General features: G+C 52.2%; 1 protein-coding gene across 1 annotated transcript in view; it reads right to left on the bottom strand.

Annotated features, from left to right (window-relative positions):
- Window positions 1-1,199: 1,199 nt before the first annotated feature.
- KIAA1755 (KIAA1755 ortholog) overlaps window positions 1,200-27,121 on the bottom strand; it is a 32,744-nt gene continuing 6,822 nt past the window's right edge. Inside the window, exons 4-14 of the mRNA XM_057704047.1 lie at window positions 26,901-27,098; window positions 18,635-18,758; window positions 16,014-16,107; window positions 15,015-15,101; window positions 13,539-13,655; window positions 11,693-11,791; window positions 10,500-10,648; window positions 7,698-7,836; window positions 6,204-6,326; window positions 5,330-5,548; window positions 1,200-1,901 (exon numbers count right to left, since the gene is read on the bottom strand). Coding sequence (XP_057560030.1) covers window positions 1,200-1,901; window positions 5,330-5,548; window positions 6,204-6,326; window positions 7,698-7,836; window positions 10,500-10,648; window positions 11,693-11,791; window positions 13,539-13,655; window positions 15,015-15,101; window positions 16,014-16,107; window positions 18,635-18,758; window positions 26,901-27,098 — 2,051 coding nt within the window. The remainder of the gene's footprint in view (window positions 1,902-5,329; window positions 5,549-6,203; window positions 6,327-7,697; window positions 7,837-10,499; window positions 10,649-11,692; window positions 11,792-13,538; window positions 13,656-15,014; window positions 15,102-16,013; window positions 16,108-18,634; window positions 18,759-26,900; window positions 27,099-27,121) is intronic.

The raw sequence follows: 27,121 nt of genomic DNA, 5'->3' as shown, positions 1-27,121 counted from the left end.
TTGGGCACTGAGGTTTGCGTGGCTCTCTCTGCTGAGGTTACTCTTGAGAAACCCTGTTCGTCCTCCCAGGCGCTCCGGTCCTGCCTCCCTCTCCTTCCACAGCCTCATCTTGTGGGAAGGTGTGTGCCCCACCCTCTTCCTAAAGCCAGGAAAATTCCAGGGCTAGGCTACCAGAGACCATCCTGGTGATGCATCCCAGGGCAGAGATGGGTGCACACTCTCAGGATAATGACATTCAGGGGAGGCACTAGCCGGGATCACCCTGGGCAGTGTGAAAGGCTTGCTGTCTTCTGGATGCTCAATCTGAGATCAAAGCATCTCAGGCCTCTTCCCACTGTCCCCTCGCACCACCTGCGGGACGAGGACGTGGCTCCCTATCCTCCCTAACGACACCCAGCGCCAGAGGCTGCGCCTCAAGAGAGGTGGGGCTTCGGGTGGGTGGGTCTGAGGAACTGTGGTGGGGAAAGGAAGAAGGCAGAGATCATGGGAGAGGGAGGGGGTCCTCTCTGGGATTCCTTGAACTTGAGGCTCATGCTGTCAGTTGGGGGAGTCAAGTGACAGAGACGCAGCAGACTGTCCACTCCCTCACCCCTTCACGTGCACTAACTGCCCTCCAGCAGGTGATTCTCTTTGCCCGAGGCCAGCAGTGCCAGCGAATGAATTACATGCGGTAATGCGCTTGACAGCACCCCCTTGATGCCTTCCCAGACGCGCCCCCTGCTCCTCCGCCAGTGGTTCCCGGAATCACTGCCAAATAAATGCGCACTTGAATCCTTGCGTAGGGTTTGTTTCATGGGACCCTAAGACAAGAAGCCAGTCCCCAATCTCCCCACCCTGGGTTCCACTACAGGGGCAACTCCGCCCCTCGTGCCCCACGGGGAAGCTTGCGTAGCCGGAACCCCAGGGGGGCGTCCGGCCTGCCTACGTCGGAGACTTCTGGGAGGATCTGTACGAAACAGCTCTTTCAGCGATGAGACTCCGGGGTTTTGGAGCCAATCCCATGCTCCACCACGTCCTGCCCTGCCCTCCACTCTCCCTGTTGTGAATGTGTGAGAGCCGCTTCTTCCCGGAGCTTCCGGGGGCCGGCGTGGGTTCTCGTCCGTCGCAGCCACGTCCTGACGAGGGATGTGTTTAGCTGGACCCCACCCCAGGCACCCCCACCCCCGCCGCAGCCTGGTGTGATTCATGGGAACTTCCAGCTAGAGGGAGGCAGGGGGGCTTGTGTGGGGTGAGTCCTCCAGGGACGCCTGTGAGTCTGTCCCCTCTGAGGAGAAGCTGCCCCCAGCGGGCCGGGGGGGCCGCCTCTGCCTGGGGAGCCGCTGCCAGGAGAAGAGGGCAGTGAGAAAACGCTCAGGGGCAGGATCCAGGGGGCCGTGGGGGCTTCTGCCTTCATCAGCCTCGACAGCCTGCCCAGCTTCCTGGGGCAGAGGGGCTGCTTGGAAATTTCTGTTCTGTCCGCGTCTGGGGGCCCAAGGAGGCCAACGGGATTTTGGCGAGCGATCCAGACGCGGTGAGTCCTGGAGGGGCAGGTCCCGTCTTCCCTTGGAAGTGACTTCTCCATTCAGGCCCTGGTCCTTGGCGGCCGCCCCTCTGAGTTCTGGGCAGGCCGGGTGGGCAGGGGTACCCTCCGGGCACGGACAGTGGGCCAGCGCCTTCTTTAGGAGGGTCTGGATCTCCTCATGCCTCTCCCGGGCCTCCTCCCACAGGTCCTGGCCCAGGCCGTCCCAGCTCAGAGAGGCCACCTGCAGCCGCATGGCCGTGAGCTTCTCAGCAGGGAACTCGGACGCCAGGCGCTGTAGGTAGCGGTGGAGACGGCGCTGGTCCCCAGGGCTGGCCCTTTGGGCTTTGCCCAACCTGAGCTGGGCCATCAGGTCCTGGCAGTCCATGTGGAACCAGGTCACCTGGGAGACAAGAAGAGAGGGAGGTGGGGGCTCCGTGCCTCTCTGAGCGGAGAGGAGGCTTAAAGAATAAACATAGCTAGTCTGAATTAATAATAAATATCTAAACAAGGTTAGGGCCCCTCAGCATGGCCGTGACTTTCTCTGCTGCTGATGATAATATTTCCCTTCCTTCCCCAGGGAACACCACCCTCTGTTACCCACCAGGAAACAGTCCCCAGCACCCTTGCGATCTTCAAGAACAGACTCCTAGACTTAGGGGCCAGCAAGGGCTCATCCATCCCTGGGGCTCAGTTTCCCCCTCTGTAAAGTGGAGGTTGTGATAGATAATCATGAAAATGTGAGAACTTAAAATTTGGATTCTCAGATTGTATGAAGCCCTTATAAGTGGTGCTGGGGGAGGAGTCTGGCTAATATTTATTGAACACCGAGTATTTATTTGCCGGGCTCTGTGCACCTAATGTAGGATCACATTGAACCAGCAGCCCATTTTACAGAGGAGGAAACTGAGGCTCAGAGACGTGACATCACTTGCCCCAGGTCACACTGTAAGTCAGGAAGAAGAGGATTCGAATTCAGCTCTGTCCAGCCTTCAGGAGGGCATCTTCCAAGCAATCTCCTTGCACAGGAGAAAGTGGTCCAGGCGGGGCCCTGTCCTTGCAGTCACACAGCGAGACTGTCAGCCAGCCCAGGCCCGGAGGCCTCCTCGCTCCAGCCGGGTCTCTGCCCCATTTTGGGATCCTGCCTGTCCCCACATCACCCACAAAATATCTGCAGGCTGCAAAGGAGCCAACACATTCCCAGCAGCTCATGAAAAACATAATCTTTCTCTCCATTAATTTGGAACCCGACAGCGAGCTGTTAGGCAGTGGGGATTGGAGAACCATTTTCTCCGAGGAAACCATCTTTCCGCGGATTAAGGGAACTTGTCTTTAGATAAATGGCTTCATATTCGCAGAAGCACATTGAGCTCGTGGCTGGGAAAGGGCTCCATAAATCTCCGTTAGCGGCACAATTGTGTTATTATTATTTAGTGCCAAAGCTGCCGCATGCCAGCTCTGCACCTGGGGCTGAGCCCAGCACTGAGCCGTCCTGTCTGTCTGTCTGTCTGTCTGTCTGGACCAGATATTCCAGGCCAAACTGGACAGAGGTAGATAACACTTTGGAAATCATCTTGCCCCACCCCTCGTTTTGCAGATTAAAATTCAGGGCTGGAGAGGAGAAGGGGCTGTTGAGGGGAAGAGCTTTCCAGACTGAGGGAACAGCCAGTGCGAAGGCCTCAGAGCTGGAGTCAGTTTGGTTTCTCCAGGGAAGGCCGATGGGGCTGAGATCGGCTAAAATTAGTAAACAGAGGAGAGAAGCTTCCAGATGCCCTTGACCCACGAGGCATCACTCCTCCTGCCACTACTACTAATGATAATAATAGTATTGGTGTTAAAAAAATAAGAATTCCAGATTTGGGCTAGGTCTGGGGTGGGGGTAGCGCTGTTGGGGTGGTTTACTTACATTTAATTGAATTCTCTCACTTCTCTGCACTACAGTCAGATGACCTGGGTTTGAATCTCAACTCTGCCACTTCCTAGCTGTGTGACCCCGGGTGAGGGACTTGACTTCTCTGTGTTTCCTGCCTCACAGGGTTGATGTGGCAATAAAAGAATATGTGAAACGACTAGAACAGGGCCTGCAGATAAGAACCAATAGTAAGTACTGGCTTTTATTATTCTTGTCATTATTATTCCTGACGAGGAGCTGAGCCCAGAGCAGTGAAGGCCACTGCTGAGGTCACACAGCCCACGCAGGCACAGCTCTGACTCTTAAGTCTCAGATCCCGCTGCTGTCTCCTCGCTCTCTGACTTCTGAGCAGCTGGGAGTAACTGTTCCCTTCGCTGCCTCTGCCCACATCTGCCCCCTTGTCTGCTGCCCCAGGGAGACAGAGAGTGGCCTGTCCTCCCAGCGGCCCAGGTGTGCGTGGACCGAGTCCCTGCCGCTGCCCTCGGAGGCATCTGCGTTCTCGGTCCCCTGTGTGCCAGACTGGCCTGACAGCTGGGAGGCTGGGGTCAGGCTCTTCTCATGCTCTGTCCTCGGTGGCGGGTGCGAGGGGCAGCTGAGGGCACTGGGCCCAGCCGGAGGTGTGGGTTCTTGTCTCATCCGGGTTACAGCTCTCTCAGGCTGCTCCCTGGCTCCCCCTCGGCCTCAGCTTCCCCATCAGAAAAATGAGGGATTTGGCTAAATGGGTTTAGGAGGGGTGGGGCCTCCGAAGTCAAATCCTGCTTGACCATCGGTCCTCTGGGGGACTTGGAGAAAGCCACTTTTCTCTCTGGACCTTAGTTTCCTCTTCCGGAAAATGGAAACAATGTTGGTGCCCCTCCCTCATAAAGACAGGATGAGAATTAAATCAGACAGGCTTTGCGAAGTGCTTTTAGGAGGGTGTGGTGTGGAGGACACAGTCCATCATGTGGGCTACCCCACAGCACTCATCTAATCCTCATCGCCACTGTCATCACGTCTGCTTGGACACAAGAACTCGTTGTCATTCCTCCTCCCCTTTGGAGAAGAACACAGCGCGTGGACACATCTGGATTCCAATTCCAGCTCTTCTTTTCGCTAGCTGTGTGGCCTTGGGCAAGGTGCTGCCCCTCTCTGGGCCCTCCGTTTCCTCATCTGTAAAATGGGGCTGATCCACCTTGCCACACTGGGTTCCAAGAGATGACAGATGCCAAGTAATGGAGTTGTTTTTGCCTCCTAACTCACCTCTGCCCATGCCCCCACCCTTGCCCCAGCAGCCCTATCCCCTCATCCTCCCTCCTGGCCTACCTCTGGGTTCCCGGTGAGGACTGAGGCCTCTGTTCTGTGGTTGCTCAGAGCAGCCTCTGGGCCCACCCTCAGCCAACTGTCCCTTCCTAGCTGCCGCCCTCCAACCCTGCATCTGCACAGGGCAAGGTGGGGCACGGGCCAGAGCATGAGGATGCTGCCACGGCTTGCTGTGTGACCTCGGCTGAGGGAGGACACTTCTCTGATCCTGTTTCCCCCACTCTGCAACAGATGGGTGGGACGAGATCAAGGTTCTGAGCCTGGTCCTGACCCCGTGAAGTTGCCTGCAGAGGTCTATATGTGGAGGGAAAGTCTATGGTTTTGATCGGATTCTCAGAAACCCCCAGGTTCCTTCCCCTAATACCAATGTTTAAGGAGCAGGTGACTTCTGAGGGTCCTTTGAGAGATGATATCCGGGCCACAGGGAGGCTGCCCATGTGGTGGGACAAGCTGGGGTCAGGGGTCAGCCGGACCTGCTTTAGGAGGGTAACAACCTTCTTCCGCCTCAGGGGACTATCGAATGAGAAGAGCCTAGTGCTGTGTCTAGGCGGCTCCCTGCCCCCACCCTACCTCCTGCGTGCGGCGCGGGGACGTCTGTGCAGGTGGGCCCCCACGCTCACCTTCTTGCAGAAGTGGTGGAGGTGGAGCAGCGTCTCCAGGTCTGTGCGTTGCCGCTCGGCCGCCATGTAGAAGTGGGTCAGCTTAGCCTGGAAGGCCCGCTGGGTGAAGGCGAAGGCTGCCAGCTCCGGGAGCTCCGCTCCTCCCGCCTCCCCGGCCCCGGCTGCAGCGCCCAGCTGGGCCGCCTGCTTGCACAGCTCCAGGCCGCGGCGGTACTGGGCCTGAGCGGGGAGGGGAGGGGTGTCGACTCAGCTCCAGCCTTACTACCGAGGTATGAGACTTCTTGAGCCTCAGTTTCCTCATCTATAAAATGGGAACCCAGGATCTACTTTGCCCACTGGGACCCTGCTTAGTGTCACCTTCTTCTGGAAAAGTTCCCCAATCCCAGAGTCTGGGTTAGAGGCTCCTCATCTGTGTCCCCACAGTTCTCCCTTTCTGCCTATTTCCCTGTTGCCGCCTCCATCTTGCCCACCCCCTCCATTGGCCTGGAAGTTCCCTGAGGGCTGAAACGGAGGCTGAATCACCCTGTGCCCCAGGGCCCAACACATCAAAGATGCAGATTTTCCCGCCTCCTCTACCCACCCCCCAGCTCTCTGAGGCTGATTCAGTAGGGCTAGGGTAGGACCCTGCAATCTGCATTTTAAGAAATCCTCCAGGCATTCTGAGCCTGGTCATCTTTGGACTTGGTAGTCAGGGAGGGCTTCCTGGAGGAGACAATGTCTAAGCTGAATGCTTCGTGATGCAAGCTGCTCTCCTCACTGTCTTGGGAAGCTTTCTTGCACTCTCCCACCTCCGCACCTTTTTCCCAGCAGTGCCACTCTCCTCTCCTGCCCTCTCCACCTGTTCCCATCCTGCCCCTCAGTTTTAGGAACACACCGCAGCCTGCAGGAAGAAGTTCTCAAACTCTGCGTGGGCTTTCTCCACTGTCTCCAAGCTTCCGTCCTTGGGGGTCAGCACTTGCAGGCACTGGCTTCCTTCCTGCTCCATCCAGTTGCTGACCTGGGGCAGAGGAGGGAGGTCTGGATGTAAGGGGCCGCTGAGGAAACATCCTTAGGCCAGTTCCCCGCCTTTCTGGGAGCCTGAAGTCTTATTCTCAGTCATTTGGGGGCTGAGCCTATGCCCACTGGCTTAGACTAAAACCCTCCCAATTCTGGGGAGGAGAAGAGACAGCTTGGGGTGGGGTGGTTCACACTGTCATATTCTTCAGATATCCCAAGGGGACCCCAAGTGGGACCCCAGAAGGCCAGAGCGCTGTACATGGTAGGCCTTCAGTGCGTACCTGTCCAAATGAAGTCACAGGGTGGCAAACTCTGGCCAACTCTCACCACTCAGTGCTGCCCAGTCATAAAAGGGGCAGCTTCAGGAGTGATGAGCTCCCCGTCTCTGGGGCATGCAAACAGCACCAGAGAAAAAGCTGCTTGCTGTAGAGGAAGGTGCATGGGCCTGCTATGAAGTCCCTGTGTGAAGTGCGCAAGTCACTTCCTCTTTCTGGGCTTCAGTTTATTCAATGGCAAAATGGGGTAGACATGGGGATTCAATGAGGGCAGAGAGGGTGTAAAAATGGCTCTTAATCTCACAAGCAGAAGTCCTCTTCATATTCTGGGGTGTCTTAAAGAGCATCACCCACTTTATCCTCACAAAGCCCCATGTGGCAGGCACTGATATTCTCCCCCATTTAACAGATGAGGAAACCGAGGCACTGAATAGCTAAATACATTGTCTAGGGTCACAATGCCAGTAAGGGCTGGAGCTGGGATTGGAACCCATTCCGTCTGGCTCCAGGCACACGTGCTCTACAGCCCTGAGCATGAACGGATACGCTGGTTCTAGGCATCAACAGTTGGACAGGGTGGTGCCAGGTGTGGGCTCCAGGGTCAGACCCCCAGGTGTGCAACCATGGGCAGGTGGCATAATGTCTCCCAGCCTCAGTTTCCTCATCGATGAGTAGGAGAAATCCTAGCGTCGTCCCCACGTCACTGCTAAGGGATGAGGTTGGAAAGTGGTGATGGACACAAAGGCTCCCGTCCAGGGCTTGGCACCAAGTTGGTGTTTAAGAAATGCAGCTTCTACCCAAACGGACTAATACATGTTATCTTAAGCACCATGTTTTTTAGATTATGCACCCCTTTCCCCACACAAACACACACACACATACACACAAGAAATGCAGTTTCTAGAGTTATGTCTTCATCCATGAAGCACTTATGGAGTGCATGTCATGTGCTCTAAGAATGCCTGCCTGGTTCTCCAAGAAGGGCCAGCCTGGTGTCCTTATACCAGAGTAAAGCACCTGGCTGGGGCGGGGCCTGGAGCATCAGAAGCCCCCCCCCACCCCCACATCCACGAGCCAGCCTCCACCTCCTCTTTTACCTGGTGGATGGCAGCTTCCAGGCGGCCCAGGCGGACACGGAGCTCCAGCCTCCTCAGGAGGTGGTTGGACACAGTGACGAGGACGTGCAGCTGTTCGTCCACGAGGCTGTACAGGGCCGCAGCTTCGGCCAGATGGCTCCTGGGAGGCCAAGGAGGGTGAGAAATCCCAAGATGCTGACCCCCTGCTCCCCAACCCCCAGCACTCCTGCCCAGCATAGACCTGCCTCCCCAACTCCCACCAACTCTGTGGCCCTGGCCTGGGTATTCCAGCTGCTGACTTGCTGTGTGACCTTGGGCAGGTCCCTACACCTCTCTGGGCCTTAGCCTTGGCCTTCCATAGGACCAGGAGGACCAGAGGACACAACAGGGAACCAAAGGTCCTCCGTTTCCTTAGGAGGGTATTAACCAAGCTAGAGAGATCTGGGTTCAAACCCCAGCCTTGACACCTTCTAGTAAGAGGCCCTTGTGCAAATTCCTCCCCCTTTCTGTGTCTCCCTTTCTTCAGCCATAAAAAGTGGGGATAACAGAACCCACTTCATGGGATGGTTGTGAGAATTAAATGATCTAACTCTTTGGCTCTCAACCCTGGCTACACATTAGAACCTGCTCTGGGAGCTTTAAAACGCTCAATGCCCAGGCCCCTCCCCCACCCTGGCCAACAGAGTCCCGCTCAGAGTGTGGCCTGGACCTCAGCGCTTTCCAAAGCTCATCAGGCAAACTCGCCCTCACACACTCAAAACACTTAACACAGTGCCCGGCCAACAGTGCCATTAGCGCTTCTTCTTTCTTTCTTTCTTTTTTTAAATTAATTTTTATTGGAGTAGAGTTGACTTACAATGTTGCATTAGTTTCTGCCGTACAGCAAAGTGAATCAGTTATTCATATACATATACCCACTCTTTTTCAGACTCTTTTTCCCATATAGGTCATTACAGAGTATTGAGTAGTGAGCCCTGTGCTGTACAGTAGGTTCTTGTTAGTGACCTGTTTTACAAGTATGTACTAGTGTGTATATGTCAAGTCCAATCTCCCAATTTCTCCCTCCATCCCCCTTCCCCCCGGGTAACCGTGTTTATTTTCTACATTTGTGACTCTATTTCTGTTTTGTAAATTAGTTCATTTGCTTATTTGTGGAACCTAAAAAAATGGTACAAATGAACTAATTTACAAAGTGCTTGTTATTTCTGTTGTAATGATGATAAGTGGCTGCAACATACCTCTCCACTCTGGCCTCCATTTTACAGATGGGAAAACTGAGGTCCAGAGAGAGGAACTGACTCTCACGCACGGCAGTCTGAGTTGGAACCCAGTCCACAGCCTTTTCTGCACATCATTTTAAAAAATGATCAAAGCCAGCAAGACATACATGAAGGCGTTCAGATGGAACTTCAGGTGAAACTTGGGTGAAAGGAGGAATCTCAGGGCTTTCCTAACACCCCTCAAATCCCACTGCCCTCCTCAGCCTTGGGGGTCCTTTAGAAGGAAAGGGAAAAAGAGGAGATGGAAGGAGAGCCCGTTTTCCTGGAGAGAGCCTTGCCCTGAGCCTCATCTGACTGCAGCTCCCCACAGATCACTGCCCTTCCAGGGAAGGGGTGAGAGCCCAGGGTGCGTGAATGGGATGGAACATGCCAGTCTGTCTGGCAAAGGGCGGGAGGAAGGGGTGGGCAGGCAGGAGCTGCAGAACACACAGTGGCTCACGTGGGACCACAGCGCCCCCTGGTGGAGCTGCTGGTGGCCAGCGGTCTAGAGGGGCCTATGGTGGACCAGAGGAGCTTGGGGGCCCAAGTCAGTGAGGGGGGCCATGCTGGGAAAGGCAGTGCTAGCCCTGCCAGGCGCTGCACGAGGGGCAGGGAGGATGACTCCACTCCCAGCACCAGGGCCCACTGCTGCCCAGTGCTCACATCAGCATGGATCTGTCTGTGGGCACAGCTCAGGGTGGCGTATTCAAGACTCTGGGCCAGGCTGCCGGGGTTCAAGTCCCGGCTCCACCACGCCCCAGCTGTGTGACCCTGGGCACATCACTTTACCTCCCTCTGAACCTCAGGCTCCTCCACTGTGAAATGAGGATAATACTAGGATCTACTTCATGGGTGGGAATTAAACGTGTTAATATTCTTAAAACCCTCAGAACATTGCTGTGTTTGTACTAAGGGCTATTTGGGGTTGGTTAAATAAACAAAATGTTCTTGGAAGCTTATGCAAACTTTGTAATTGTGCTCGTTCTAACAGAGATAAAATATTTACAATCACTGGCTGGTTTAATTACTGATTTACTCCCCCCCACTCCTAAATTTAAGAAAATTGGTACTTTCTAGGAATGCGTATTGTTTGCTTTGTGGTTCTATGACCCTGACACGCCGTAAGGCTTCCTCCAGCCCCTGCCAGGGAGGGTAGAGCAGTGCAGGGGTTAGTGCTCTGATGGCCTGGCTGTTACTTCCCTTTGCTCAGCCTCAGGTATCCATCAGCCAAATAGGAGGATGTGAGCCTCACGTGGTCTTATGAGGAATAAAAGAGATGGGCTCTTGAAGGGGTTCAGCCCAGTGTCTGGGTCAGAGAGAGTCCTTGGTCCACGACGGTGACCAGAAACAGGGAAGCTGTCCTCTGATGTCTAGGCTGAGGAGGGGCAGTAGAGAAGGGTCTTGAAAGGTACAGGGTGGGGGCCTGGATATGGGCCGGGCAAACACCCCATTCTGGGCATCCTCAGAGCCCACTCTATGTGTCCCCTCAATGGAGTGGCCCTGGCTCTGAGCGCCAGCCTGTGGTACAGGATGGGGTGGGGGAGGAAAAGCCTGGTGTCGGTACCTGACGTCTGGGTTGAAGTTCAGCCTGCTGCCCTCCTGTCGCAGCCTGGCCAGGGTGGCTCCGCCTTCCCGCTGGAGGCCCAACAGGCCTGGGTCCCTCAGCACAGCCTCCATCAGCTCCTTGGACTTGCTCAGACACCTGGAGGCCTCCTGCCAGGGTAGGGAGGTAGCCTGAGACTCAATTCCCATTCTCCCTCTATAACCTTCCAGGACTCCCCACACCCCAATCACTCCTGACTCCCCCAGTTTGGCATTCAAGTCTATCCTTTCTATCTCTAAAACATCTCCTCAAGCCAAGCTTCCTCTTATCACTGTGGTAACCTCACTCGTCCAAGCACCATCATTTGTTGCTGCAACGCCCATCCCAGCCTCTTCACTGATCTCCCTGCAGCACTCTGGCTCCCCCTGCAGTCTGTTCTCTGCATGACAACCAGATGGATATTAAAGTGCCAATCCCAACCTCCCGCTGCAGCTGTTTAGAGCTCTCCAGTGGCTTTCCTGCCCATTTAGAATCAAATCCCAACTGAACTCCTCCCCACACAGCCCCGTGGATCCAGAGATCCTCTCGTTCTCTCTTCCCCCTCTCCCACTCTGTTGCACACTGGCCTCTTTGTTCTTCCCAAAGAGACCAAGCACAGTCCCGCCTGAGGACCTTTGTAGGTGTTCGCCCTTCACCTGGAGCACAGTTCCCTTCCTGTTCCCATTGCTCTGTCTCATCCTTCAAGGCTCAACTTCAACACCCTCCTTCCCCATCATTCTCAATCTTAATTTCACAGCATTCAGCATCACTTCTAATGACATGTCCATTTCTGCTTACTTTTTATTATTTTTATTTATTTATTTATTTTTTTGGCACACGGGCTTAGTTGCTCCGTGGCATGTGGGATCTTCCTGGAGCTGGGATCGAACCCGTGACCTCTGCATTGTCTCAGGCGGATTCTTAACCACTGCGCCACCTAGGAAGCCTCTCTGCTTACTTTTTAAATGATGACCTCTTGCACTTGTACCATGAGCCCCATGAGGGCAGGGACAAGTCAATTTGCCCCAGGTTGGGTCTCTAGGGCGTGACACATAGTAACTGTCCAATAAATCTCAGTTGAATGAGTGAATGAAAACAGAGCCCCTTTGACTCAGCCCTTAGTCCATGGAATTGGGGATGTGGTGTGGTTTCCCCACCTCGGGCTCCTGGCTCACCTGCACCCCTCCAGCGGGGTCATCCTTCTCAAACTCCTTGATGGAAGCCTTTAGCAGGGAGGAGGCCTGGCGGAGGTCAGCGAGGAAAGGGTCCAGCTTCTGCAGGACAGGAGGCCAGAGTGGGGATGTGAGCCTGGGCCAGTGAAGGGGTGCCTCTCCCCTTCTCCCAACAGGAGGACACTCAGGAGACATAAGGCAATAGTTCTCAAACTTTAGCTACATCAGAATCCCCTGGAGAGCTGGTTAAAATCCAGGTTGCTGAGCCCTCCTCTTGAGTTTCTGGTTTAGTTTCTCTGGGGTAGGTCCTGAGAGTGTGCATTTCTAACAGGCTCCCAGGTGATGCTGATGTACTGGTTCAGCGACCACAGTTTGAGAACCACTCAAGCTGGGAAAGAGAGAGAAAAAGAGAGAAGACAGGCCTGACCTACTCCCAGGCCAGTGGGGATACCATGGGGGAGGGGATGGTGGGGGAGGGGATGAGAGGGCAGGGGTGGAGGACTTCTTCTCTGGGTTCCATTTCAGCCCAGCTCCACCACCTACTACCTGTGAGGCCTTGGGCAAGTTACTTAACCTCTCTGTGCCTCTACTTCCTCTTCTGTAAAATGGGATCACAGTAGTTCCTGCCTTAGAGGCTTGTGTGAGGACTAAATGGGTTTATTTGTGCCAGGCACTTAGAAGAGAACCAACAGTCATCCTCATTATTGCTTTCACAGGCTGGGTCTATGGGTAAGATTTCATTTAAAAGGAAGGTTTTAAAGCAAAGATATAGTTCAAAAGCCCCTAGATTAATTGGAGGCCTCTAGAGAGGGGAACTGGGGGCCTGTCGAACCAGTAGGAAAAGAGATTTTTCAATATATACCCTTTCATACCATTTGAATTTTGAACATATGGTCTATTCAAAAATAGACCCAATCTTAAAAAGAAGAGCACAGGCCGAAAGCAAATAAGCAAACGGCCACATGAGACTACAGTCCAGTGGTTTTCAGCGGGGGATGGTTTCGCACCCCCAGGGACATTGACAATGTCTCGGGACATTTTTGGTTGCCATAATTTGGAGGATGCTATTGTCAGAGTGGGTAGGGGCCAGGGATGGTGCTAATCACATGATAGTGTACAAACAGCTCCCCCAGAAAAGAATTATCTGATCCAAAATGTGAACAGCGCGGAAGTCGAGCTGCCTTGGTCTAGAGAAAGCCCTGGGCAGGCACCCATGGGCACCAGGCCCAGTGCGGTTTAAGCGCATACGCTCCTGTGTGCGGCTGTGGGAGCTGCGCCCACCCTGTGCATCCTCGTGTGTTAAATTGGGCATGAGGTGCCCCCTCACAGTGCTGGGGTGGGGAGGGATTGAGGTCACATGGGAAAGGAGCCCAGCCCTTGCAGTTTCCTTACTTCTTCCCTCTTACAGGAGGGAGCACATCTGCCTCCCTTACCAGACCCCAAGCATCCGGAGTTTCATGTGTCCACGAGGCAGACGTCTGTAAATTTATTTGCAGTTAACCCTAACAGTGCTCTTAGCACTCTTCTAAGCTCTTTACTCACATTAACTCAAGCCTCACATCAGCCCCATGAGGAGATACTATTATAAACCCCCATTTTGTCATTGAGGAACAGGGCTCAGAGAAGGTATATAACTTACCCAAGGTCACACAGCAGAGCTGGGATTGGAGCCCAGGCCGTCTGGCCCCAGAGATTGAGCTCTTAATCACTCCACTCTGCACCCTCATTATAAATGTTTGTTGAATGGCTGTTTTTGAACGTGATAAGTTCAGTGGATCCATAGGGCAGGACAGTGAAGGGAGAAAGAGAAGGGGTGAGGGTGTGGGGGCAAGGCTGTGATGGTAGACACCTGGAAGAATTGCACCCACTCGCCGTGGCAGTAGGGGAAGGGACCTTCCAGGGCCATGGGCAGCTGGTTGGGGTCCACATGGTGGCTGAGGGCCTTCAGTGAGGTCAGCACCTCTACCTGCAGACAAAAGAAGCAAGTCAGAAAGACCAGGGTACTCGGTGTAGAGAGAGATGTTTGAGAAGGTCCTGCCCAGACCCATGCCCCAGCACCACTCCACCTCCCATGGGTAAGGCTGGCTCTGGCTTTAAGAGTTGCCTTTGGGGCAAGGGATCTTCTCTAGAAACTCTGACAAACCAAAATTGAGAACCAGACCCTGGGTAAGGAATGGCAAATAAACAGCATTCGTACAGCTACCCTCCTAGCCTGCGCCTGAGGCAGACATCATCAATCAATTGTGGCACTCCTTCTGAGTTGGGCTCTTTCCCAGTGCAGTTGTCCACAATAACACACACCGACTAAAGCTGGGCTTTGTCACACAACTTCTCTGTAATCATGTACTGCTCTCTGGAGACCCATCAAGGTACTATCTTCTTCTTGGGGCTGTTGAGAAAGGTCACCAAATCCTAACAGTATCCCCTAAGACATGCAGCAGGGACTAAGTGACTGCTTCTCCCAGGCAGTGATACTTGAGGCTTATGCTACAAACAGCTCCAGATACCTAAGCTTGGATGGGGAGAATTCGGTGGCATTTTGGAGCCCATTCTTCATCCCTGGCATTTAAAGTGTGGTCCATGGATGGGCAGCACCAGCATCACTTAGAAGCATGTTAGAATGCAGAATCCCAGGCCGCATCCAGAACTACTTAATCAGAACCTGCTCTCTGACAATCCCCAAGAAATTCACAGGCACCTAAAAGCTTGAAAAGTACACCTCTAGCTCACGATGCGCCTCTTTACTAACCAGGAGGTAGAAGGAGACCTTTAAAGTCATTTCCTGAAACAGGGCAGAGGGCGGGGTGCCCACGCTCGTGACTGTGGTATGTGGCACTGATTAAAGGGAGCTGCAGGGCTCTTTCCTGTGAAGTCCCAAATCAACTCAGCATCTGAGTGGGAGATGCTGAGAGAAACTAGGGAGAGAGGTGCAGGAAGAGCCAGGCGAGGTGTGGAAACAACGGCCCCCCTGCCTCTAGCTTGCTGTGTGGCCTTGGGCCTCGGTTTCTCCATCTGAGAAGAAGGGGGAGGGGTTGATTAGATGAAGCTTTCAAGTAGGTTTCATGCCATGCGCAGCTCTCAGTCATGCGGTAGTGCCCACTGGGAGCTGCTAGGGTTGCCAGGGAGAAGTAATTCTGGGACTGATTTGGCAATGCTGGCCACGGGGCCTGGGTGGGAGAGTTGTTGCATCCTGGCCTCATATCTGATTGACCTACACGCGATTATTTCAGGGTCTCTCCCAGCTCGTGAATTCTGCCATTCTTTACTCCAGCTCAGCTCAAGTCCAACCCCCCTCCGCTTCAAGCCAATGCCACCTCCCCCTCACCTGGATGTCAGGTAATGCCTCCAGCTGGAAAGCAGCCTCCTTCTCCCCCAGGAAGAGCATAGCACGGATGGAGGTTGGGACCAGAGCCTGTCAGAGAGAACTATTTCAGAGCTGATCTGCTTAGACCTTCACTGAGCCTCCCTAATAAGATACAGGCAAATGGACCACGGGGATGGGGTGAGGGTTCCCCATGGCTGGGACCCTTATGTGGTACGGAGGGCCAGGGTCCTTATTTGGAGGGTGAGTCAAATGACTTTTTGGGAGTCATTGGAAGTCAAGAGAATAGCAGCTCCAAGCTGGATCGCGAACTTCCTAGTTGCCCCGCCCCCTCTGGGTCTGTTTCCCCATCTGTAAAGGGAGAAGGAGGTGGCAGAGGGGATGGAGGTCAGACCCTGAGGTGAGCATGCCAGACTTCCGTTTATGCTGCTGTCCATACTGGTGCGTTAGGAATCGCTTCCCTCCCTCATTCTCAGTTCATGAAGTTGACGTGAACTAAGCCTAAGCCGATTAGTGTGTCACATTCCCCTGACCACAGAGACTGGCTGGTGCACGGACACCTGAGCCAACCCGGGCTAAGGAGACACAAAGAAACTTTTTCTGGGACTTCTGGGAAAATGATCTCTCTTTCCTACTGGACTTAAATGAAGGACCACATGAAGTTAGAGCCGCTGGAAACCAGACTGCCACCAAGAGGGGGATCTGGCTGAGCATGGTACTCTCTCAGGAGAAAGGGGCCAGAGACGGGGAGAGAGAAACCAGATCTTGGTGACAATATTTGAGCCCCTGAATCAAGCCATACTTGAAGGTGAATTTAACTCCCGGACTATCAAATGACCTTTGTCTTTAAGTGTGTTTGGGCTGGGGTTCCTGTTACCTGCAACTAAGACTCCCTGCCTGGGGTCCTGGTCCCAGCTCCGAGCGCCACAAGATCTACGGATATCTGAAGGCCCCTGGTGCTCCCAAGGCTTGCTAGGCTGAGGCTGTCCACCTCCCACTCACCTGGGTGGCCTGCAGGGCACTGACCAGACCAGGATGTGGGGGCTGTTTCCTGGCATCAATCACCACCGCCAGCCCCTTGGTTTTATCTTCAGGCCTGTGGGTGGTAAAGAGAATTGGCAGTCTTGCTGGATAAGCCAGGGTCCTCGAGGGGGAAGGACCTAGTGAAAGGTGAGGGAAACTGGCTGCTAGAAGCCTGGATTTACTGGTGAACTCTTCATTCCACAGGACAAAGTTCCAGTGCCTCCCTGCACCCCCGACACACACCACTTCCAGGAAGCCCTCCATGATTCTTCTCCAGGCAGAGTCCATCGTTCCCTCCTCCGTGCTCCCACAGTACCTCACACAGCTCTCTCTTGCACCCTAATAATCATAAACTATAAGCCACTATCCCAGTTGCAGTATGTGAATCACCCAACTTTCACCCGCCCCTTTTGTGTGGGGAGAAGGTTCATTTTGTTCAAGAATCCAACCCCCTCAATATAATCATGTCTCCCCCTCCCCCAGGGGCTGGCTTCTGATTGGTTGAGGCCCACAGTAGACCCAATTCCCCTGGCCAATGATTGCTTTAGATGGGGACCATGTGACATTTTCTGGCCAATGAGCTGTGAGGGGACATTTGCTGGGGGCTTCTGGGAAAGATATTCTCTCCTTTAAAAAGTTCTTACAAAGAGATATGAGGGAGAGACAGAGACTGATACATTTCCTTATCAAATAAGACCTTCGAATTGGAATTTGTTACTTGCAGCCAAAACATCCTCACTGGTTCACAGTGCACTTTTCAGTGATTACCTTAGGATTTTCCACGCTGGCCCAATTGTCAGGACTTGTTAAAATACCGATTCCTCACCCCCAGCCCTGCTCCATCCCCCAAGAAATTGGTCCAGCAGGTAGGGGGCGGAACCAGGGAGTCTGTGGTTCCAAGGGCCTTTGCCATTCAGCCAAATTGGGAAAATAATCCCCAACTTCCTTCAGGTCTTACAACCACCCGTTTCATAGACAAAACCAGAGGTGGCCAGGGCGGGGGTGGAGCTGTGGCAGTCAGCTGGGCATGCTGTTTCACCTCTCTGGGAGGCAATTTCCCACCTGTAACTCACGCAGGCTTCAGGGGGCTGTGGTGTGGACTGACGGATTCATTACTGTAAAGTACTCATGGACTGCACAGAGTAACAGGGATGTCACCATCTGCTGTTATCACTATCCCGTGGGGGGTGAAATTGAGGCACAGGGCGGTGGCAGGCAGTGAGAGGAGGCCCTTGGAGGTGAGGCCAGGGCTCTGACTTTGTGTCCCACACTTCACCTGCCTCTGGCTATGCCCATGCTGGGAAAGAGGTTTATTTCCACACCTGCCTCCACTGCCAGCCTGGATGCCCCTAGAGGTCAAGACCCAGTGTGGAAGTATGTGGGTCCCTAGCATGGCCCGGCATGAAGCCTGGCGCAGGGCAAGTGCCCAGCAATGGTGGTTCAGAGCAGGAGTGGCGAAGCAAGCCCAGCACACGAGAATCCGTGCACAGTTCACACTGTACCTCACCGCCCACCTCTTGTGACTATGCTTGGTCCTCGGAGCCCACTTGGTCATCCCCCCCTTTTCAGGGGAGCCTCAGAGAGGGGAGGTTACCACTCCAAGGGCACACAGCAAGCTAGTGGGATTCCAAGCATTCTGTCTACCACGCTGGCCACTTCGCACAGAAAGGGGGGGTTCCATCTCCCCCTCAGACCAAAAAAGCCACTCCATCTTGGACAAGAGGAAGAAAAATCTTAGTGGCCAGCAGATGGCAGTGATGGCTCCTCTGGGGTGGAGTCTGTGGAGAAGGTTCCAAAGGGTTCCATAGGTTCCGCCACCCCCTACCCTAGCAGCAGAACCTCTAGGTTGGGATCTACAGCCATAGGTCTGAGCAGACACCACCTCTGAGGTCGTCCTGGCCGGGGGCTGGGACTCGGAGGAAAGATGGCGCCTCTTCCCTGGCCAGTCCAACGTGGAGTCTGAATGGCGGGTACAGCGGAGGGGCGGTGGTAGAAATCAGCCCAGTCACTCACCACTCACTCATTCTTTTACTCTCTCACTCATTCATTCATTCACTTATTCACCCTTTCCTTTATTCGTTCAACAAAGAGTTATAATTCAGATGTCACCTCCTCAGCGAAGCCCTCCCTGATTTCTCAACTGAAACTAGCTGCCCCCTCACCCCCGACTTTAAAACAGCAGCTCTCAAAATATGTCCACAGCCCAGCAGCATCAGGATCACCAGGAAACTTGTTAGAAATACACATTCTCAGGCCTTACCCAGACCTATTGAATCAGAAACTCTGGAGGGTGGATCCCAGCCATCTGTTTTAACAGCCCTCCAGATAATTCTGATGCCTGTTGAGTTTGAGAACTACTGATCTACAACATCCCTGTTTTCTTCACCACACTAACACGCCTGAGAGCTGCTTGTCCGTGTCTGTTTCTCGCACACCATCCATCTCCTCAGCAGCCTGGGAACGCCCTGATGGCAGAGCCTAAGTCTGTCCTGCTTTCCCCCCAGCATCTGGCTCAGGACCGGCCCTGGGAACAGATGACTGGATGGAAGGATGTAGAGGTCGAGGCAGGATGGGGTGGTCAGGCTGGCTCAGCCCCTTACCTGGGGATGGTGCACAGGTAGGAGAACAGCTTGGTGACCTCTGAAGCCGTGCACCATGACGCCTCCCAGGGCCCCTTTGTGGTCGACACCAGAAGCAGGGGTCGTCCTGCCCTGTCCCGTCCACCTGGAGGAGAAAGCACATACATGGGAAGTGAGAACGTTGGTTCTCCCTCTATGCGTACCTGCTCTGCCCATACTGGTCCCTCTGCCTGGAACGCCCTTTCTCTCCTCCCCCTGTGAACTCTGAACTCTTATTCATCCCTCAAGACCCAGCTCAAAAGTCACTTCCTCAGAACAGTCATCCCTGAAACCCTTCTCCATGCAGTGGCAGCCTCATCCTCCTCTGGGCACCCTCTGTACTGGGGACCCTGGGACGTGGAGCTCATAGAATGGCTCTGGGGTCACACAGGCAGGGATTTAAGTCCCAGCTCTGCTCTGACTTGCTGTGTGTCTCTAGGCAAGCCAGTGTGGCTCTGAGCCTCAGTTTCCTCATCTGTTAAGTGGGGAGAATATAATACTGAACTTATTGGTGTATTTTGAAGACTAAATTAAGCAGTTCCTGAGAAGCACTTAACACAGGGCAAGGGCCTAATAAACAGTAGTTGTTATAACAACCATCATCTCTGTCCTGGTCTCAGCCCCCCGTGTGGTGAGTGTGCAGCCCGTGGCCGCCAGCTCACTATTTATTGTTGCGGACTTCCAGCCGTGAGTTCTCCACAGACTACTTCCTGTTCCAGGAATCAGGACAGTGTGACCCACACTCCCCACGGGGATCAAGAGTCTGAGGCCCAGGTGGTCAGCACAGCCTGTCTGCACTGCGGGGAAAGGGAAGTACAGGTGGAAAGAGGCCCAGGCCTCTGGGAACTGGGCCCGTCTTGCATCCTGGGCTCAGAGCCCTGCCCGCCCCCCCCCCACCCCACTGCCCCCGGCGGGATTCACATCACTCAAGGCCACCTGCGATGAGCACCGTCTACGCCATGCAGGTATAGCCCTCCACAGTGTGTAAGTGAGAAAGACCCTTCGTAGCTCATGAAGCCCTTGGACAAACTGAACCACCTTCACAAGTGCTGCCTTACACGGGGGTGCAACCATCTAGAACATTCTTTCACATATGTTGGAAAATTTGACATAATTTAACAATTTAAAAAATCTACATTTTATACAAAAATATATACATTAATGTATACATTTGCATGTACACACAAATATATACATTTGCACATATATGTGCATATATGTGTGTGTGTATATATATATTTTTTTATATCCTCTTGGTATCATGGGTTTGATTTTTCCTAATATTCATTTATACTAAATTCCAAAAGGAAAACTTTTTGTTGGGAACAATCTGGGAAATTTAAATATGAGCTGGGTATTGAGTAGAGTTAGGAATTATTTTTAATTTTGTTAGGTGTGCTTAATGACATTGTGGTTATTAGGGGTAATGTCCTTGTAGTTAAGATATATGCATTAAAATATTTATGGGTAAAATATGAAGATCTGTAATTTACTTTATAATACTTCAGAAAAAAAGATGAAACATGCCAGAATGTTAAGATTTATCAAATCTGAGTAATGGGTATGTGGGTGTTCGTTATTCTATATTCTCTACTTTTCTGTATGTTTGACATTGTTCATAAAAGAAAGTTTTTAAAAAGTTAATTAAACCATGAAAAAACTGCGTAACTTGCAAAGTTAGAGATGTTTGTACGTATCCCTCTGAAATCCTCTTAGAGCCATTGGGTCCCTCAGCCCAGGAAATGCTACATTATGTCCCTGGGCCCATTTTGTTGATGAGGAAACTGAGGCCTGGAGAGAGGAAGCAGCTTCCCCATCTCCCACAGTCCCCAACTTGCCCATGAAAGTGGGGGTCGTGCCTAATTCAGCCCTTGACCCTGGGCCACACTGAGAGATGAGCTTTCATCTGTTGTATTGGAGCTCAGTCACACCTCCAGGGGTGCTACTCCCCTGCTCTAGAACCTTCCATGGCTCCTCATGGCCTCATGCAGAAAGTGCAAACTTTGCAACCTGGCACTTAAGTCTCCCCAGGATCCACACACTCTTCCAGCCTCATTTCATACACTTTGGGTTATGGGGTGAATTGTGTCCTCTCCCTGCCCCCCAAATTCATATGTTGAAATCTTAACCCTCCTAATACCTCAAAACGTGACTGCATTTGGAGACAGGGTCTTTAGAGAGGCGATTAAGTTAAAATGAGGCCATTAGGGTGGGCCCTAATCCACTATGACTGGTGTCCTTATATGAAGAGGAAATTTGGACACACACACATGGGGAAGATGATGTGAGGACACAGGGAGAAGATGGCCATCTACAAGCCAAGGAGACAGGCCCAGAAAAAACCAACCCTGCCAACACCTTGATCTTGCACTTCTAGCCTCCAGAACTGTGAGAAAATAAAGTTCTGTTGTTTAAGCCCCCGGTCTATGACAATTCGTTGGACAGCTCTAGCAGACTAATCCGCTATACCTCCCCTTGTCACCAGCAGCCCGGCGGAATGGGTCATCTGTCATTGCGTAAACCAACCTGACCCTTTCCCGCATCCCCACCTTCGTTCACACTGTTCCTTCTGCCGGAGGTTCCCTTCACTTTCCCCTCTCCATCCGGTGAAACCTTCCTCATCTGTCAAAGTTCAGCTGAGATGCTACTTCCTCCAGGAAGACATCCTCCCTGCCCTCTATAGAGGCCTTTCTCCCACCCAGGTTCCTACAGTAAACCTAGGCCTCTTTCAGATCCTATAAGACGGAGGGCTCCTTAAGGGTGTTCACTGGATCGAACTCGTATCCCAGTGCTCAGCATACGACAGGAGCCAATAATCAATGTCAGAAATGGACTGATCGATGAATAAATGGTCAGAGTGGTACCTCTCAAACTGCAGTGTGCTGGGGATCTTGCTGGAATGCAGACTGTGATCCAGCAAGCCTGAGATTCTTCATCTCTCCCTAGCTCCACATGATGCTGATGTAGCCGGTCCCCAGACCACCCTTTGAGCAGCAAAGGGTTCAAGCACTCAGAACATTCCATACTGGGATACAGTGACCAATTCATGTATCTGGTCCCCCACCAAGCTCTGTCTGGAACAGGGCTCTGCTCACAGCCGAGGCCAGCTGAGCACACAGATGCGGGCGGAGTGCATTGAAGTGATGGGCAGCTGCCCACCCGATCTGCTTTCACCTGGGAGGCCCCTTTGCCCAAGATGCTGCCCTCTTCTGACAGCCGGTGTCAGGAATACCATCACGAGCGTCTCCGGCCTGGCTGGAAGCTGCACTGTTCACACTGGGTTATGAGTCTCAGGAGGCAATGGGGACAGCAGGTTGGGAGGTGGTGGGTGGGTGGCGGTTACCCAAAGCCACTGAAAAACTTGTTGTGCCTTCCTGAAGCATTCACTCCACGTTTTGGGGGGAAATGGGAAGTAATTTAACTGGCAAGCAATTTAAAGCATTTTTTTTCCACATTGAAACAAGTATGAATGTATCCTTAAGAAGAATACAAAATGTATAGAAATTTTGAAGACAGAAACGATTTTAAAGATAGGTACAGAGCCACTGAGAGCTCAGGATGAGGTCTCAACCCCTGAGACCCTGTTCCCTCGCTTCTGCATCAGGGGCTTTTCATGAAAACTCTGAGGAGCCCACTCCAGAGGCTCTGTGCCTGTGGTTGGCAGAGTCGTGCCTCCAAAGATGTCCATCCTGTAACCCCAGAGCCTGTGAATGTGCTATCTTAGTGGACAAAGAGACTTTTCAGATGTCACTAAGACAGGACCTTGCGATGGGGAAATTAGCCTGGATTATCCAAGTGGGCCCAGTCTAATCACATGATCCTTATAAGCAAAGACCCTTTCCTGGGCCAGTCAGACAAAGATATCAAGACAGATGAAGGGTCAGAGGGATGTGATGTTGCTGACTTTGAAGATGAAGGAAGGCACCACAAGCCAATGGTAGGCAGCTTCTAAAAGCTGAAAAAGACAAAGTAGGGCTTCTCCCCTAGAGTGTCCAGAAAGGAACACAGCCCACTGACACCTTGATCTTAGCCCAGTGAGACCTGTGTCCAATTTCTAACCTATAGAACTGTAAGATAATAAATTTACATTTTTTTAAAGTCACTGAGTTTCTGTTAATTTGCTATGACTACCACTGGAAATGAATACAGGGCCTATTAAAACATAACACCCACTTTGAGCATGGGAGCAGTCATTCACACCTTAGTGTTGATTAGTCTCTTTCCTGAGAACAGACTTTTGTGGAAAGTTTGGAGCTGAAGGGACCTGAGGAGAAGAACGGAGGCAAAGAGGTGAGGAAAAAATCCTGATGGAGAGCCTGGGATGCCTGCTTCACATGGGCTGGCCTGGAGCAGATCTTGACTTTGGAGCAGACTTTGGGGACTATTTCAGCTACAAGGAAACTCCAATGGAAGCAGAAAGACCAGAAAGGAGACTACTGTAATAGGCAAGTGACTATGCTGCTTTGCACCTGGGTGGTGTGAAGTCATCAGATTCTACATATAATTTGATGGAAGAGTTGACAGGACTTGCTAACGAATCAGATGCAGGGTATAAGAGAAAGTCATCCAGGAGGGAGCTGCCACCTTTTACTGTCACAAGGAAAGATTAGAAGGTTGGGAAGGGTGGAGGGGGTGTGAAATCAGGAGTCTATCTTTGGCAATGTTAAGTTAGAGATGCCTGTTAGACATCCAAGCAGAAACATCAAGCACACGGATGGATGGATGAGTATGGAGTTCACGGGCAGAGTCCAGGCTGGAAAAGTCAGTGTGGGGGTTGTCAGTGTAGAGACAACATTTTAAAATAAATACTGGGCTTCCCTAGTGGTGCAGTGGTTAAGAATCTGCCTCCCAGTGAAGGGGACACGGGTTCAAGCCCTGGTCCGGGAAGATCCCACATGCCACGGAGCAACTAAGCCCTTGTGCCACAACTACTGAGCCTGCGCTCTAGAGCCCATGAACCACAACTACTGAGCCCATGTGCCACAACTACTGAAGCCCGCACACCTAGAGCCCATGCTCCACAACAAAAAAGCCACCACAATAAGAAGCCTGCACACTGCAATGAAGAGTTGCTCCCACTCTCCACAACTACAGAAAGCCTGCAGTGCAGCAATGAAGACCCAACACAGCCAATAAATAAAAATAAATAAATAAATAAATAAATAAAATTTTAAAAAAATTTAGAACAAGTATCCACCAGTGGGACAGGATGAGATCACTAAGGAGGTGAGTGTAGGGGGAGAGGAGAAGGGGTCCAAGGACAGAGCTTTGGGGAACCTCCAAGGTTTACAGGTTGAGAGATGAGGAGGAGGTAGCAAAGGATGCTGAGAAGGTGTGGTCAGTGAAGTAGGAGGAAACCCTACTGAGAGTAGGGTTGAATGAGAGTAACGACTGAAAGATATGTTGAGAAGGCATTTCAGTAAGGAGGGAGCAATCATCTGTGTCAAATGCGGCTGATGGGTCAGGACGATGAGGACTGAGAATTGACTATTGCATCTAAAAACATGGAGGTCATTGGTGACCTTGACAAGACCTGCTCCACTGTCAAGATGAAGGAGATACTCTGATTAGAGTGAGCTGAAGAGAGAATAAGAGGAGAGGAGGTACTGAGACATGGAGCACAGACAATTCCTAAGTGGGGTTTTGATGTAAAAGAAAGATGAGAATAGGGGTGTGGGCATCTAGAATGGGTCATTCCAATATAACAGCATGTTCTTATGCTGGTGGGAATGGTCCAACAGAGAGAAGGAAAGGCGATTATGTAGGGAAGAGAGGAGAATCTCACCAGAAGGATATCTTTGAGTAGGCGAGAAGCAACAGTGTGCCAGTGGGGGGGTCGCTCCCTGTAATGGATGGGTCATCTGTAATAGAACACTCAGGGGGTGGGTCCTGATGCAGGTAGGTAGCTAAATGCGGTGGCAGGAGTTTGTGGACTTTCCTTTCAACTGCTTCTATTTGCTCAGTGAAACAAGAAGGAAGGTCATCAGCTGACAGTAAGGCTGAGGGAAATGGTGGTGAAGGTCAGAGGAGTGAGCAGGTGTGAAATCATCATTCAGGAAGGACAGTGGAAGCACCTTTCAGGACTCTGAAAGTGTAACAGGATCCATGGGCACCACTGGTACCCACTGGAGGTCAGTGGTCAGGAATCAAACGTGGGCAACCAGTCAGTATCATTACGTGGATTTTCTGGCTTTGTTCAGCTGTAAGGGTGCAAGGGGGGAAAGTAGGCAGAAAGTTGGATTTGACTGAGGTTGGGATTTCTCCAGGAAAGTATGACGGCAGAAGGGAAAGGCAAGGAAGATGAGAGTGTTTAAAAGGAAGTGATCCCATTGATGAGCCATGGAATGGAAGCTGGGAAGGAGGAAGTGGGGACATGATGGAAGGTGGGGAGGGACAATGAAAAGGTGAATGGATCAATGGGTAGAGGGTTCTGGGGGACCGAAGGGTTATTAAAATTGAGGTGATGTGTGAGCTAGGAAGAGAGACATTGTGAAGAGGGAGGGAGCAGTGAGTTACGGGGGATGGCCACGGGAGGAGGGCTGGGGTAATGAGGACAAGATCACTGATGAAGAGGAGGTCAAGGAAGGAAATGGAAAGAACGTCCACGTGGAAAATGTTCATTCACTCCAATATTTTTTCAGCACCATCTACGTGCCAGGCACTATTCAGGCACGTAGAACCCATCAGTATGTTACAAGTCCAACAAATTACAAGAGTAACTGTGGAAAGAGTGACAGCGAGTCAAGTCCAATCTGCTTTCTCTCCTTCTCCTCTCACACAAGGAGGAGACTGAGGCTCAGAGAGGGCAAGTGACTCTTCCAAGGTCACACAGGGAGCTAGGGATAGAGCTGGAACTAGAATGAAGGTCTCCTGCCTCCAAGAACAGGGACTTTGATGTATAAAATCTGAGCTCTTGTAACATGATAGCCCTAAAGGGATCGTGAGACTCTGTGTGCAGTTAATATGGGAGCAAAAGGCATGAGCTTCAACAAAGAGCTTCAACAAAGATGACCACGAAGATGACAGACCATGCACCCCAGGAGCTTCAGAATGACAGAGCAATGTCCCCACGGATGTGTCCTGCAGAGATTTAGAAGTCTATGAAGTAAAACAGAATTGTAAGACAGTCAGTTCCCAGAAAGCACGGTGGTTTCTCTCGCTGCCAGAACTTTGCACATGCTGTGCCCTCTGCCTGGAACACCATTCCCTCCACTTCACATGGATAACACCTACTCATACTATAGGACTGAGCGTCACATTTCTTCCTCCAGGAAGTCTTCCCTGACCTCTCCCCTACCCCAAGCCTGAGCCAGGGGCCTCATCTGTCCACCCACAGCCCCCCTCTACTGCCCTATGGTCACAGTTTTTTTTTTTAAATACTGGATTGTAATAACCTGTTGTAATAACCTGTTGAATTTTCTCCACCACTAAAATATAGGCTTCCCAAGAGCAGGCTTGGTTCCCCACTGAATCCTCAGTGCTAAGCCCAGGGCCTGGCACACAGCAGGTGCTCAAAACACATGTATTGCAAAGATGAATAAATATTAAATAGGAATGATAACACTCTCAGTATTGCATGACGTTAACGGCCCAACCAGACCCCCTTATCAGGTCAGAGCACCCATCCCCCAGAGGCTGTAATTACTGGCTGTAAATCATCTCAGAGATGTCCCCTTGTCTGAAGAACTGCCCTTGACTGAACTGGATCACAGGCTCACCTACATCCTTATCCCAGGATCAGCCTGCAGTTGATGACTGACAGATCCGGGTGTACAAAAGGTCAGCCCCTGAACCTTAAGATGGAACCAACCCTGTGATGTAATTCATGCTCCAGGCACCGCCCCCCCTCCCCCACACACACCGCAGATCAGGCCACATCCTGGCTTAGATCCTCCCCTGCCCTGCCCTGCTTCCCTCACTCCCCTTTACCTTCAGTAAAATAAATCACTTTCCCAAGGATCCCTGTCTTAGGCTCTGCTACTAGGGAACCTGACCTAAGACATCCACCTTGATGGCCTCACTGAAAGTAAGATGGATGGATGGATGGATGGATACCTAGAAATTGCTTTAACCTCCTTCACTGGAAAGATGTGTCCCAGGGAGGCTTGGTCCAGAACACAGGGCTCTAGGACTTTCCCTGCCTCCCCTATACCCACCAGCATCTGAGGAACTCAGGGAGCCCATCCCCTTCCCCACCCCCACAGCTCCCTCCCCTCCACCTCCACTTGCCCCTACAATCCCTGAGGACCTGGCAGGCATGCTATCCTGGAATGGAAGATCTCCACGCTCAGAGCCCCAATCCTGGGCTCAGGCCCTGGGGGTTCCTCATTCAGAGTGGGGCCTTTTTCTGGAGGGCCTGCAGAAGCTTCTGGGAAGCCAGTGTTCTCCTCGGTCAGTGGGTCTGAGTCAGCGTCTGGGCCAGATGTTTTAGTCTGAGTTGTTCCAGCTGGGCAAAAGCAACAACAAAGA

This window comes from Hippopotamus amphibius, chromosome 12 (assembly GCF_030028045.1).
Source record: "Hippopotamus amphibius kiboko isolate mHipAmp2 chromosome 12, mHipAmp2.hap2, whole genome shotgun sequence".
In the NCBI taxonomy this organism is placed as follows: Eukaryota; Metazoa; Chordata; class Mammalia; order Artiodactyla; family Hippopotamidae; genus Hippopotamus; species Hippopotamus amphibius.
The sequence above is the reverse complement of the archived record's forward strand: the minus strand, read 5'-3'. Positions and strand labels throughout refer to the sequence as shown.